The following is a 15468-nucleotide window of genomic DNA, read 5'->3' as shown; positions in this document are numbered from 1 at the left end:
TCTCATGCTGTGGTTTTTTTTTGTGAAGCAATAAAAGTGTTCATTGAGTTGGGGATTATGAACGGCTTCAAGCTATAAGTCGTGTTTAACGTTCACGGAATGAGAATAAATCGCTATTCAAAACATTGTTCAGTTCTGTTCTTTCTTAGTCTGATTAAAGCTACTGTGAAGTAATACTCGCTAATTAAAATTTCTGCTACTTTCACCAAAAAAAGTTAATATTCCTGTGCCTTATTTTTTAAGGAGTTCTTCCAGCTGAAAAGTTTAAAATTAGAAAATGACTCATTTCCCCCTATCAAGGTGATTTATTCTTGGTTATGAAAGCATGCCAGAAAAATAACACATACCCATAGATAAGCCTAGCAAGTCAAGAGCAACCGTAAAGCTTTTTTTTATTTATTTTCGATTTCCCTCGAGCTCACCCTCGGCTGTGTCCACGACAAGACTCACGATGAATGAATGTAAGCGGAACACAGTGGAAAGTGAACCTTTATTTTATGCTGTTGCTCGCGAAAGCCATTCACTGTCCTAAATAGTATGACGCTTGACTCATTCCCTCCGGGTGTCCTCGCTATGTATACCTTTGAAACCAGTAAATGTAGCCACACCAAGATGAAAGGAAAGAGGGCAAATAATCCCAGGCGGTAGCGGTCTGTTGAGCGGTGGCCGTTTCATTCATACTTAATAAGATGTTATCCTGGTAGGCGTTGCTTTCAACGTTAATGTTCCAAGGAAAAATGGTTTGTGGCTCCATCAAATTTCTTTTCTATGCAGGCGCCTGGTATTTGAACAAAATGGAAACTAAACAATGATGTTGAACTTTATTTAAAAAATATATGAAACAATTTCGCTAAATTACCAACATTGATCTAGACTGAACTACTAGATATTCTGAGTTTCTACGGTACATTCGCAAATTTCTCCATAATCAAGCGCCGCTTCTCGGCGCGCGCCTCTCGCTCGATCTGACGCTTCTTTTTCAAGCGCTCGTGAACTCGTTTCATCTCCAGGATTTCCTTCATTTCCTCCTTATCCTCGTCCTGTGGTGCGATAGACGAAACAAAAAAAAGAAGAGAGAGAGAGAGAAAAAGTCATTTAAATTAAGTCCCATCACCATTGGCAGATAGTTCAACAGCGTAAAAAAAATAAAACAAAAACCTAGAAGAGGGCATCAAGGTTGCCATGAATTAATAATGCAAAATCATTACGGTCATGCTTAAACGGAGCACCAGCGCACGCCGTCCGTCCGACATCGGTTCACTGTAGCCCATCAGGTTCTTAAGGCGTTCGGCAGGTGGAACGCCACGTTCCACTACCAGCACGATTCGGGCCCACTGCCGTTGCCATTCGTTTTTCGTCTCCGCAATCTTCGTGTACGTGTTGCCCATCATAGCGATCAGCAAGTTCACCAGCAGGACGGCCACGATCACCATGTAGATAACGAACAGGACCTGCAAGGGAGGGAGTAATAATTCGTTGCTGCAATCTTTTGATTGCCATCATCAATTAATTTTTTCATTCTTGCATTTTTTATTCTTTCACTATTTTATTCTTTTATTGTTTCATTCTTTTTTCTAATTTTTCCATTTTTTATTCTTTTGAATTGCTTATAGTTTTTGTCCTATTTTCATGCTTTCAATTTGATTTTTTTATTCCTTCATATATACAAATGTTTGTTCTGCATTCCGTCATAAATTCATTTTTTTCATTTTTCTAAACTAAACTTTTATGATAGAAAGAATGAAAATGAACGAAAAAAGGCAGATTAGAAGAATTTTAAAAGGAAATAATTAATTGTTGAGTAAGTAAAAGACAGAATAAAAATCACAAAAACGAATACCATAAATGGCAGAAGTCAATAATATGATAGAAGATTGAAAAGATAAAAGACTAGAAAAGGAATACTAAAAGGAATCCGGAAGAAGGAATAATGGTGGAATACAAATGCAAAAGTATTATATAACGAAAATAGAATAATCAGAAGTAGAATGAAACACAAAGCAAAATATTGAATATTGAATAAAGAAAAAAACAAAACAAAAGCCCGAACAATGACAAAACATGCTTAAATATAAATTAGGAAAAATGAGAACATTTAAAAACTCAAAAATAGCCTAAATCTAACAAGATGAATGAATGAAAAATTGATAAAAAGAAAGAAGGAAAAATGTAAGTTGAAAAATAGGAAAATTAAATAATGAAAACAGAATAAAAAATGAAAAGATTAAATAACGGAAAGTAAAAGATCAAACCCAAATAAACCTACTGAAAAAATGAGACCAGTAACATATAATAGAATGAAGAATAAAAAAATGAAAGAATGAAAAAATAATACGATGTAGTGATGAATAAAACGGATAAAAGAATGAAAAAATTAACGAATAAACGAATAAAATATGATAAAGCCAAACTGAAACTGGAAAGAATAAATACTCATAAATGAAACAATAAAAACGGAAGAGTGAAAAGTGAAAAAAGTAATAAAAAACGAAGGGCCTTCCAATCTTTCAAGAATGGAAATATGAAAAAGAAATCAGAGAAATGACCGCTGGTGAAAAAAAAGAATGGTAGATTACGTATATAACAGTGTGAAGGAGTCAAATACTGATAATGAAAAATTAAAAAAGAAAAAAGAATAAGTTAAATGAAAACTCGAAAACAACGGAAGAACGCAGGAAAAAAAATTATTCAAGACGACAAAATAAAAAATTCAACACAAAAATTAATAATAAACAGTAAGACAAAATTTAAAAATGAACGAAAAAATGAAGGTGAGCAAGGTTGAAAAAATAAAGGATGTATTTCAAAACATAACAAAGAATTTAGAGGTTGAAAAAAATAAAAAAAATAAAAACAAACTCAGCAGAAAAGTGCAACAACTAGACCAAAAAATGAACTAGCGATAATTTTTAAAACAAATCTACAAAGAAGTATGTGAAAAAGACTAAAATACACAAAGAAAGTCGGAATAAAAAAAATGAAATAAAAGAATAAATAAAAAACAGTAAGAGAAGGAGTAAGAGAAAATAATCAAGAATATAGAGGCTGAAAGAAGAATTAATGGTAAATATGAATGACAAAACGTGACTAAATAATAATAAACAACAAAACACAAAAAGAACAAATTTAGGAGAAAAAAAGTGGAAGGACTCAGAGAAAAAAATAAAAAATGAAAGAATGGAAGTAAATAAGAATTGAAAAATAATCGAATTAAAGACTTAAAACATAAGAGAGACAAAACTTGATATGAAAACAATTCATTGTTAAAAAAGCCTAAATGAAAAACAAAAGAACGAATTCGAAATTAAAATAATAAAAGAAACAATGTAGCGAAATACAAAAACAAGTGTCTGAAAGATTGTAAAAATGTTCAAGCAAATCTCGCTTTTGAAGAAAAAATAAAATACTATAATCAGCAAAATAATAAGAGATGAAAAGAAAGGTTGAAAAGTTGCAAGAACATTAGAATACAAATCAGAAAAAAAAACTTTAATAAAATAATAAAATAGTTCAAGAACAAATCGAGAAAGAGTTGCAATACAACAGCAGAAATGACGAAACAAAAAGACTAAAAAAAGAATAAAAAACATTGACCTAATAGAGATGGAAGAAAGCAAGACTACAATAATAGAACAGCGAAGAAAAAAATAGAGTAGTATGAAAGAACGAACAAATATTGGTTTGTTGAAAAAATCTGGTGATATCCAGAAAATGAAAAGTAACAAACTAAAGAATTAAACATTGTGAAAAAATTTAAAAAAATAAAAAGGCAATTCAAAGTTGATAAAATAGACGTGAACAATAATGAAAAAATTTAAAAATTTAAAAAAGAATAATAGAATGGAAAAATTACCGAATTATATTATGTAGAACTAAACACTGCAATTCAAGAGGGACAAAATAAAGAAACTGGAAGAGATAAGAAATTGAAAAAAGATACCATAAACTACTAGATGACCGCGAAACGACAAAATAAAAAAAATAAAAAGAAGTAAGAAAAAATTGCAATACAACAGCAATAATGACAAAACAACAAAAAATCGAAAATTAAAAAAATAACAGAGATAATAGAAAGCATGAACAATAGAACAGTGAGAAAAAAATATGAAAAGATGAAAAAGCGAGAGAATATTCATTCATTGAAAAAAAGATGCTATTCAGAAAATGAAAAATAAAAGACTATAGAATGGAACAATGTAGGAATGAAAGCGGGAATTTGAAGTCGATAAAATTAACCAATAAAATTAAAAAAAAAATGAAAAATACATGAAGGAATAAAGGAATAAAATGAAAATTCAACGGCCGAATGATAAAACAAAACGAATCATTAAAAAAGGAAAAAATGAAAGTTATATTATAGGTTTATACTGAAAAACTACAGGTTTATACTGAAAAACTACAGTATAAAACAATGGAAACATGAGAGATTCAAAGAAAAAAATAAAGAAAATTTGAATAAAAGAATGATGGAATGGAAAACTTGCAAAAGGAAAGCATGAAAGATGGACAAAATAAATACTGGAAGGGATAAATGTCAAGAGAATGATATAAACTACTAGAATAACGCGAAATAACAGAATAAAAAAATAAAGACAAAGTAAGAAACAATTGTAATACAACAGCAGAAATAACAAAACAACAAAATAAAAAAAAAAAACAACAGAAAAAAGAAGAAAGCGAGATCAAAACAATAGAACAGCGAGGGAAAAAGTAAAGAGTGAAAAAGTGAACAAATACTTATTCATTGAAGGAATTGGATGATATTCCGAAAATGAAAAATAAAAGACTACAGAATAGAACTATGTAAAAAAGAAAAAATTAAAAAAGAGGAATTGAAAGTTGATAAAATGGACGAATAGAATAATAAAAAAATGAAATTTTTATGTTGCCAAAATTGAACCGTGCCTAAAAGAAAATCGAACGAGGTCTGGAAGGAAAAATAAGAGGTTTAAAGAATAAAAAATGAAAGAAATTAAGAATGTCAGAATAAAACAGAGAAATAATAAAGCAACGAGAGTATAAAAGAATTATAAAATAGAGGAAATGCAGAATGAAAGCATAGAAGAGAGACAAGATGAAAACTGGAAGTGATTAGAAATTTAAAAAATGATACCATACTACTAGAAGAACGTTAAATGACAGAATAAAAAAGATAAAAACAAAGCTAGACACTGCAGTAAGGACAAAACAAAAAAAAAATCGGAAAAATAACAGAAATAAAAAAGCAACACTAAAACAATAGAACATCACGAAAAATATGATATTCAGAAAATGAAAAATAAAATACTAAATAATGAAACACTGCTAGACAGAAAAAAACTAAAAAGGGGAATTGAAAATTGAATAAATAGACGAACAAAAATGAAAAAAAAATAAAATGAAAATGCAACAACCGAACGACAAAATAGAACAAATCATTATAAACGCAGAAAAATAATGGGAAAATAGAAGAATTATATTACGTGGAAAAATGAAACAATAAAAAAATAAGAAGCTTCAAATATAAAAAAATAAAGAAATTGAAAATGACAACGATAGGAGAAAAAAATGATAGAATTGGGAGAAAGAATGAAAGCATGAAAGAGAGACAAAATGAAAACGGGAAGAAACAAAAAATTTAGAAAATGATACCATAAAAAACAGAGTTAGAAAGAATTATAATACAACAGCAGAAAACAAAAAAAAACCGATAAACCAAAAAAATAGCAAGATAAAAGAGAGCAAGACTTAAACAATATAACATTGAAAAAAATAGAAAAGGATAACAAAGCAAACAAATATTCATTCATTGAAAGATTTGATGATATTCAGAAAATGAAAAATAATACACTAAAGAATAGTACAATGCAAAAAAAACTAAAAAGCAAGAATTAAAAGTTGCTAAAATAATGAAAATAGAAAAATCAACAAATTAAGCAATAAATCCAATGAAAAAAAATAAAATTTAATCAAGATAAAAACAAAACTAAAGAATAGATAAAAGAGAAAAATTAAAAACGATACGTATAACAAAAGACAAAAACGAAAAGCTGAGGAAATAAAAAAAGAATAGACCATGACATAATTAAGCAACGAGAGGAAGAATGAAAGCATAAAAGAGAGACAAAATTAAAACTGGAAGAGATAAGAAATTGAGAAAATGACTAGATGAACGCGAAATGACAAAATAAAAGAAATAAAAACAAAGTAGGAAAAATTGTAATAAAAATAAAACAACAAAATATCGAAAAACTAAAAAAAATAAGAGAAATAAAAAAAAGCAGTGAGAAAAAAATAGGAATGGATGAAAAAGCGAACGAATATTCATTCATTGAATGAACTTGATGATATTCAGAAAATGAAAAATAAAAGACTAAGGAATGGAACAATGTAAGAAAAAAAAGCAATCGAAAGTTGATAAAATAAACGAATAAAACAAAGAAAAAATTTAAAACTTAAAAAATAAGAATAAAATAAAAATTCAACGACAGAATGATAAAATAAAACAAATCAGTGAAAAAAGGAAAAATTGAAAAAATTATATCATAGGTTTATGCTGAAAGAAGACTGTATAAAACAATGACAGTATGAGAGATTTAAAGAACAAAAAAAATAAAGAAAATTGAGAATGAAAAAAAAGCAATGAAATAATAAAGTAACGAGAGAATAAAAGAATGATTGAATGAAAATCTCGCAAAATGAAAGCATGAAAGAAGGACAAAATAAGTACTGAAAGAGATAAAAAATCAAGAAAATGATATATACTACTATAAGAACGCGAAATAACAGAATAAAAAAAATAGAAATGAAATAAGAAAGAATTGTAATACAACAGCAGAAATAACAAAACAAAAAAATAAAGAACAACAGAAAAAAGACGAAAACAAGATTAAAACAAAAGAACAGCGAGAAAAAAGGAAAGGGTGAACAAGCGAACAAATACTCATTCATTGAAAGAATTGGATGATATTAAGAAAATAAAAAATAAATAACTAAAAACTGGAACAATGCATAAAAGAAAGAAAAAAACTGAAAAAAGTAATTGTAAGTTGATAAAATAGATGAATAGAATATTGAAAAAAATGCAAATTAAAAAAGAATAAAATAATGCGACGACCTTATTATTCGGTCAACGACCCCACAAAACATCGTTAAAATCATTAAAAAAGACAAAAGAAACGGAAAAAAATATTACAGGGCTTGTTAGATTTTGGCAACACGTCCAAATTTAAATTTTTCATGATGCCTGCCGGACCAAAGAGAAAATTCAATAGCCAATTTTATAGCCAATCCGAACGGTGTTTTCCGATGCCTACGGGACTGAAGCGAAAATTCAATTCAACGCTTGGATGGTTGCTGGTAGCAACACGTCCAAGGTTTTTATGTTGCCAATATTGAATCGTGCCAAAAACAAAAACGTGCCAAAATCGAACGTGGTCTGTAACGAAAAATAGGAGGTTCAAAGAATAAAAGTTTAAGAAATTAGAAATGTGAGAATAAAACAGAAAAATAATAAAGCAACGAGAAAATAAAAGAATTATAAAATAGGGGAAATGCAGAATGAAAGCCTATAGAAGAGACAAAATGAAAACTGGAAGTGATTAAAAATTAAGAAAATGATACCATAAACTACTAGAAGAACGTGAAATTATTTTTGAAAAAGATAAAAACAAAGCGAGAAACTGCAGTAATGACCAACCAAAAAAAATCGAAAAAATAACAGAAACAAAAAAGCAAGACTAAAACAATAGAACATCACAAAAAATCAAAAAACGAACAAATATTCGTTCATTGAAAGAATTTGATGATATTCAGAAAATTAAAAATAATATACTGAATAATGAAACACTGCTAGGTAGAAAAAAATTATAAAATGGAAATTGAAAATTGAATAAATAGACGAATAAAAAATGAAAAAAAGGAAAATGCAACAACCGAATGACAAAATAAAACAAATCATTAGAAACACAAAAAAAATAATGGGAAAATAGAAGAATTATATTACGTGGAAAAATGAAACGATAAAAAAAATAAGAAGCTTAAAATAAAAAAATAAAGAAATTGAAAATTACAACGATAGGAGAAAAGAATGATATTTCCATTCTATCATTCTGAAAGCATGAAAGAGAGACAAAATGAAAACGAGAAGAGACAAAAGATTTAGAAAAGGATACCATAAAAAAACAGAGTTAGAAAGAATTATAATACAACAGCAGAAAACAAAAAAACCGAAAAACCAAAAAAATAACAAGAAAAAAGAGAGCAAGACTTAAACAATATAACATTGAAAAAAATAGAAAAGGATAACAAAGCGAACAAATATTCATTCATTGAAAGATTTGATGATATTCAGAAAATGAAAAATAATACACTAAAGAATAGTACAATGCAAAAAAACTAAAAAGCAAGAATTAAAAGTTGCTAAAATTGACGAATAAAATAATGAAAACATTGAAAATTACAAAAAAGAATAAAATAAAAATGCAACGACCGAATAAAAAAATCAACAAATAGGAAGATAGGAAGATGAATAAAAAATTAACTCAAAAAATAAAAAAAGAAACAACAAAAAAATATGAAAAAAATAAACGATGACAACTTGAAAGAATAACAAATTAGAGTTAGATAAGAAGAATATAAAACAGAAACTAACAAAGCAATATGAAGTAAGACTTGAAAGGAAAATAAAAAACTAACGAAAAATAGAAGAACAAAAGACTTCAAGTTTGATTTATTTCAAAATACAGGAGGAAAAGACTCACAGTATGAGAGACAAAAGCATTGAAAAAATTAGGAACTGAAAAATGAAGCCATCAGTTTGACTTATATAGTAGAATTTTATTCGAAAAAAATATTTAGATTCACATAGTTGGATTATATTTCTTTCTCAACAAAAATAAAACAACAAAATAAAAAAGCAAAAAAAAAATGTTACACCTATTGTTGGTGTAACATTTTTTTTTTAGTAAAATCATACAATTCAATGAGGTAATGATTGAAAACAAAGATCAGAAGTGATTCAAGAAACGTGAAAAATGACAAAAAAACATCCCAAATGAAACAGGAGAAAAAAGAAATAGCATTGCAGAAGTGAACAGCTTTCCTACCTTGGCGCAACCTTCATGAGCGGTATTCTCCAGCGCTGCATAATAATCGCCAAAGTTGGTCAACGACATCAGAAACATCGCCACAATCGATTCCATTGGCGATGGCATCGGATTTTCGTCGCTATCCTCCTCACCCTTGTACGACAGAAAAATAATGTAGTACGCCTGCGAAAAGCCCATCACAAATACCAGATAGATGACGACAAACCGCAGCAAATCTCCTATCACCATGCGATAGATCATCACCACGAAGGGACCGACAGTTTTGAAGCCTCTGTGAGTTACAAAAACTGTGACATGTGACTGTGGAACTCCACTCCGAACTTACCGACAGAAGAAGAGAAAATAAGGAGCCGTAGTCAGCATAATCACTACCGCGACATGATCCTCCAACTCAGTAAAGCAGAGTACCTTCAAGAATGGAACTATCATCATAATACAACAGGAAAACAAAAACATTACTCTTGAGGGTACCGTCATCTGCAACAATAAAACATTCACAATCAAATTCTAAACTATATCATACAGAACTGTCTGATCATACCAAATTTTCTATAAACATCTTACGTCCCAGGAATCTGGACTCCCTCAATGCCGCAATCAAGTACACAAAGGCACCAATCAGTATGATAATCTCCGAAACCAGCCGCAACTTTCCTTGCATACCATCGTAGGCCATTGTTGGACACTTGGAGTTGAAAAAGATATTATTTCCCAGGGTTGTCGGATCGAAAAAAGCTTCGCTCGCATTGAGTCCGACCATCTTGCCACTAGCTTCCAAACCAAGCAAAGGAGTTAAAGTGACATTCCCAAAGTCAGTACCATTCTTCGTCTGAGTATTCGCGGCAGTTCGATTCGCTTCGGCATCCTCAAGCTTCACCGGTCCATTACGAAGGGTGAAGCTCACCAGCGAAACGCAAAAGTAGCAGAAAAACACAAAAAATTGACGGTAGAATTTGTCCTTCACGAACGTATTCCACTTGGTCTTGAGCAGATCGATCAGAACTCCTTCGAGCAGATCTAGATGTTCGTCCTTATCGCCGAACACCACCAGGTTAAGGGCGGAATCCTTTTCAATGTTTCCCGTTTCGATATCAATCGTATCGATCAACGCCAGCGGATAGGCGGCACACGTGATGCTCCCCAACTGCCAGTAGATCTCCCGTTCGATGTTCATAATGTGGAAGAACATTTCCACCCGGCCCAATTTTGCGGCCAGCGTCAGGGGTGTCAAATTTTGCAAGTTTCTTATGTGTAACGATGATCCCACTTCGTAGCCCATGTCGAAGGTCGAAACCTTTTCATAGATCACCAGCATATGCAGCACAGTGTTGCCATTGGAGTCCTGGTTATCCGGGTCTGCTCCTCGTGCCAACACGAGACGATAACATTCCTCCTGGCCCAAACAAGCCGCAAAGCTCAATGGATACTCTCCCCAGTAAACGTAGCCATCGTAATTGGTCATCGGTAGTACGCAAATGATCTCCGTTTCGATCGAGTCGTACCGGCTTGCCTTCTGATCTTCGGGACACATAAACGTTCCACAGCACCGTTCGTTGACATCCGACCCACTATCCAGTAGGAACTTCACCATGGCTGGGTCCTCGTTGACGATCGCAACGTGCAGTACGCTCTCCCCGTAGTACTCATCACACATGTAAATATCGTTGATCAGCTTCGGATAGAATCGCAGCAACCGTTTCGCCAAATCAGCATGCAGTGAGGTGGCATTCAACAGGCACAAATGAAGAATCGTCTCTCCAACGGCTCCTCGTTCCTGAAATTGAAAGCAAACTGTATGCAACAGGTAGCTGCTCACTTCTAGCGAATGCCGAGCCTACTTTGCTCACGCTCATCCTTTCACCCGATCCGATTGTCACGCGCATGTTTGAATTTCCGTTCTCACCTACCTTGATATTCCAGCACACCTCCCTGTACCCGGACGGATTCCGCTGGTACTCGCCCTCGGTGACGTCCGGGCAGTCCGCGTCAATGTCGTAGTCCTCTTCGGGGTTTTCCAATGCGCGAATTTCCGGCAACTGCTTATGCCGTGGTCGTTCCCGGTTTCGCAGCAACACCAACTGCGCCACCGGAATGTACTTGCCCTTACCTTTGTTGTACAGAAATGGTTCCACCTTAGTTTTAATGGCATGATCAATCTCCGCGTACTGTTTGTTTTGGATTGCTCGTTTCATGATGTCCACCAGCAAGCCACCGCCTTTCAGATTGACAAACTTGTACAACGCCTGGGTCGAAACGCCGGCCTGCTTTTTCACCCCACTGGTAACGTTACTTTCGGTATTTCCCATGCTGGGATGATTTTTACCGTTTTACATAACAATTTTTGCACTTGAAGCCCAAAAAACCTACTGCACCACTTACGAATGAGGGCCAAATTTTCCGCAGTAAATTTTCTCACTGAAACCCTATCGAACCAACCGTCGAAACGTGTTACCGTGGAAACCCGATTGGCCTCCACTTCGGTACTGCTGTGCTGGCAGCATTGCATCAGCTTACACATGTATGTGTGCACGATTGACAGAACGGCCCTGCGAGGGCAGCATGCCATGAGGTGCTGCAATTATCCTTTTGATTTTACGTTAGGATGTACCATGATAGGATCAATTTTTTGAATTAGCAAACTGAGTATTTTCCGTGGGTTGACATTTTTTTCAGACTTAAGAGTAATTTTCTGAAAGCCGTTTCAAGACGAAGCTTTTGAATGCTTCAACAGAAAGAATATCCTGAACAAACTAGAAAATCTATAACGAGCGTCTTAGCAGAGTGATTGAGAAATCAAAGAAATAGTTATCGGTTTCCGTTATACTCTACTAAAAAAAAAATTTAGTAGAGTATAACGGAAACCGATAACTATTTCTTTGATTTCTGAACAAACTATTCTATTTAGTGAAAAATAGGCCTAAGTTGGTAAAATGCAAATAAACGTTTTATGTTGGAATTGAAATTTTGGATTTTAAATTATTCTGTTGAGACTTTTACTTTTTAGGGTAATGTATCATGATCCGACCAATTTAGACTATTTTCAAGGTACATCGCTTTTCATGTCACATTTTCACCATTAATCTAACATGTAATCATGAATAATATATATTTATCGAAAAAGTCTATCTGTCTAGTTTACAAAAATAACAATTTTTAGCAAATCTGACGTGAATTCATTTAAATATATCGTTTTTCCTGACAATAGAATTTGTATCATGATCGGACCAGGATGAATTATGATTGGACCAAAAAATGTATCATAATCGGACCAGTGTGCTTCTGAGACTTCAAGCGATTTTCCTCTTCGCGTGCTGGGCTTTACATGCACGGTGTTTGGTTTGGGCTTGATAAATTAGATATTTTTTCGTGATCCTCAAATTATTGTCAAACATTTTTCGAATTATTGCGAAAACGTTATGAATTATATTCGAGCTTCCAATACGGAAAATTTGCTTATTCAGTTTGTGGGTGTTTTGAAGTAGAATACTTCTCTCAGGAAGTTCGGCTACATAGGGATGTGAAATGAAAATCTAAAACCGAAAAAAGTGAAAAATATGTCCAATTTCAAATGCTAATAAATCGGTTAGTATTCGATGGATTTCCTTCGTTCTTGCAGCAATAGATTAGAAAATCTTCTAAGATTCTTCCCAAAATAAGATAATTGTAATTTTATTATTCACACTGTTGTACTATTGAAAATAGTCAAGCCTTGTCAAAACGAAAAATTCGACCTCTGATTGGACGTTATATGCTTGCTTTCCAAGCACGGTCGACAGGATCATATACCTTGCAATTGAAAACATGCTATTTGGCCTATATAAGAGCCTGTTTCAGCCGGAGCCGCTGATAATAGTTCTAGACAGCGACAACAGCAGTCGTCCTTCCTTAGCAGCAGCACTAGACCTGTGGTTGGTCACCACGTCTCAGGAGCAGCGCGGTTTTTCTCAGCGTGTGCCGCCAGACAGCCATTATTCCCCCCGTGTTGGGGCAGCATGAAATGGCCATCAGGAAATCCAATTTTGGAAATCAAAATGCCTTTTTGAAGGCAAATAAACAAGTCATTGAAAGTTAATAATTTTTGTCAACGCAAGCAAGCATTCTGTGTTCCATCCTAGCAATTTAAATCTGTCGCACCCGTCTAATTTACTGAATGTGAAATAGCTTCCACAGTGCATGTTGTCCGTGTATCTTAATTCCCTCACTGTTGAGGCAGCTCAAAGGTTGCGATCAGCAACCGATTTTGATCCGCAAGATGCCTTTTTCAAGGCAAATAAACAAATAATTGAAGGTTAATAATTTTCTGGCATCAACACAAGCTGACATTCTGTGCGGGATGCAATCAAATTCTGTTGTAGTTGTCTAAGTTTTACTTTCACTTTATTTAGTAAACCCCCACTGTAGGGGCAGCGTAAAGGCTGCGATCAGCATAACCGACATTGAATAATAAACTGCCCTGTTAGAACGCATCCCCAAAAACAGTTAGTTCGACTATGCAGAGCTAATATGAAGTCGATTCAATCAATCAGCATAAACAGAATTTCGTCGTCTCCCAGCTGCCAAGTTGAAACATGATGCAACACGCAACAGCGAGCAAACGAAATCGCTTGATGTTACAAACCGCAACAAGATACGGGTTAAAACCGTTGCGTTTGTGAGAGCACCATCGGTGTTTATTCGCTGGATACAAAAATCAAATGCGAATTTTGGAATAATTCGTCTAAAGAACATAAGGAAATGGTAAACCTGAACTGAAAGGCGTGGCCTATTACGTAGCACCCTTCGGTTATAAAAGAGTGTTTCTGGGAAAACTAGCTACATTCATTAGTCGAAATGTGAACTGGATGGACCGTCCACAACGTTGACAGCAGTAACAGCAGATATCGGCACTCAGCAGTAACAGACCATAGCAGCGGGTCGCGCCTGTGGCTGCCTTCAAATTAAACAAATCACTTGCCCTGTGGTTGGTCACCACGTCTCAGGCCTATGCCAGGCTGAACGCCAACGCGAGCGATCGGGCGAGATTCTCGCGGTACATCAGCCGGCACTCCCTCTAATGGAAAAGTTGGATCATTTTGTTTAGAAGAATATTACTGTCGGTAATATTACAGAGATGCGATTGCATCATATCCGATATGGAATTGACCAATTGTTCTTTTGAGGACAAATAAAACATTTAATTTGAAGAGTTAATAGCTTTGGGTACCAGTAGCAGTATGGTTACAGCCTCAGCGGTAGGTGCAGCCGGTTCTTCCCTAAGGCCGATGTAATAAGGAAGTCAATGGAAGTGGCACGGCAAAACAGTTCGGGTGTTCTTAGACGCGCGACATTTTTCGTACGATAGCGGCGGTATTAGCGGTAGATGCATTTGCCAACACCTACTCCAGTAAAGCCGTGTCTAATTTTCAGTGTGAAAACACCTTCTATTGTATTGGCCGTGCGCATTAGGCGTCTGCCAGGCTAAACGCGATAAGCGGCGCGAACCGATACGCCGGCCGTAGGTTAATTTACAGCCGTAAGTAGAGCTGTGTAAAAGTATTCTACTTCAACCTTGCGGTCGTGGCTTTGCACACAACCCTCCTGTGATTTTTTCGGTTGCAGTTTCGTTTTACCGATAGCTCACTCCACCAACACAATTTTGAGAAACGATGTATGAACAACTTGTAGTCCCCAAGTAGTACTACAAATTTCCGAATATTGCAATGCTCTAACTTTTATACCTAAAGTGCGATATTCTGCCAATGGTACTTGTTACGGGAGTTACCTCACGGTGAAATATATTTCACTCTCACGCTCACTTCATTGTTTGAGACCTATTTCCGATTCCATCTAAAGTGAAGTGACAAAATTAGCTTCGTGAAGTGAGATTGACAGTGAAGTGAAAATGAGAGTGTGACAAGTGAAATGAATTTCCCAGCACAAAAATTCCCAGAAAGTCAATTTTTTCCAAAAAAAATTTTTTCTCGAGAAAACACCAGATCTCGGCGTTTTACACAAGTCTAAGATATTTGGTATCAACAAACATTTCCATATCGACAATTGCCTTTCGTCATCAGTCGAATAAGTGAGACTCAAAGCGGTCAATTTGAAACACTACTTCCTTAAGTTCGATTGAGTTGAAATTTTGTATGAGGACATTTTTCGGAGGGACGAAACTTTTAATCCTTATCGCTAAATGAAATTCAAAGATTAGTTTTTTGCCTTACGTTTCCTTTGTCGAAACTCAAAAAGTAGTCTCAAAGAGAGTCTTATTACTGAAAAATAACTTTGATATACATATTATCATTACATCACAAATCAATCAATTTTTAAACCTTTCTCACCTTCGTGAAATCATTTTACCGTTCAAAAAAATCGACGAAAAATCCACGCTAAACGTCAC

The 15468-nt window shown here is 33.9% G+C and overlaps 1 protein-coding gene across 3 annotated transcripts; it reads right to left on the bottom strand.

Moving 5' to 3' along the window:
- Positions 1-294: 294 nt before the first annotated feature.
- Positions 295-11543, bottom strand: LOC129722326 (transient receptor potential cation channel subfamily V member 5). Of its 3 annotated transcripts, none has more exons than XM_055675690.1 (7): positions 10997-11543; positions 9631-10863; positions 9415-9566; positions 9087-9360; positions 1209-1451; positions 860-1040; positions 295-801 (listed from the first exon to the last, which is right to left on the bottom strand). In XM_055675690.1, exons 1-6 carry the CDS (start codon positions 11393-11395, stop codon positions 900-902), a joined length of 2442 nt encoding a protein of 813 aa, XP_055531665.1. In that variant the 5' UTR covers positions 11396-11543; the 3' UTR covers positions 295-801; positions 860-899. The 3 variants fall into 3 exon arrangements, with proteins under 3 accessions (XP_055531665.1, XP_055531666.1, XP_055531664.1); XM_055675691.1 differs by having other exon boundaries at positions 864-1040; XM_055675689.1 differs by having other exon boundaries at positions 295-1040.
- Positions 11544-15468: the final 3925 nt, after the last annotated feature.

The sequence above is a fragment of the Wyeomyia smithii genome, chromosome 2 (assembly GCF_029784165.1).
Source record: "Wyeomyia smithii strain HCP4-BCI-WySm-NY-G18 chromosome 2, ASM2978416v1, whole genome shotgun sequence".
Classification (NCBI taxonomy): Eukaryota; Metazoa; Arthropoda; class Insecta; order Diptera; family Culicidae; genus Wyeomyia; species Wyeomyia smithii.
Note: the sequence above shows the minus strand (reverse complement) of the source record. Positions and strands in the feature narration are given on the sequence as shown.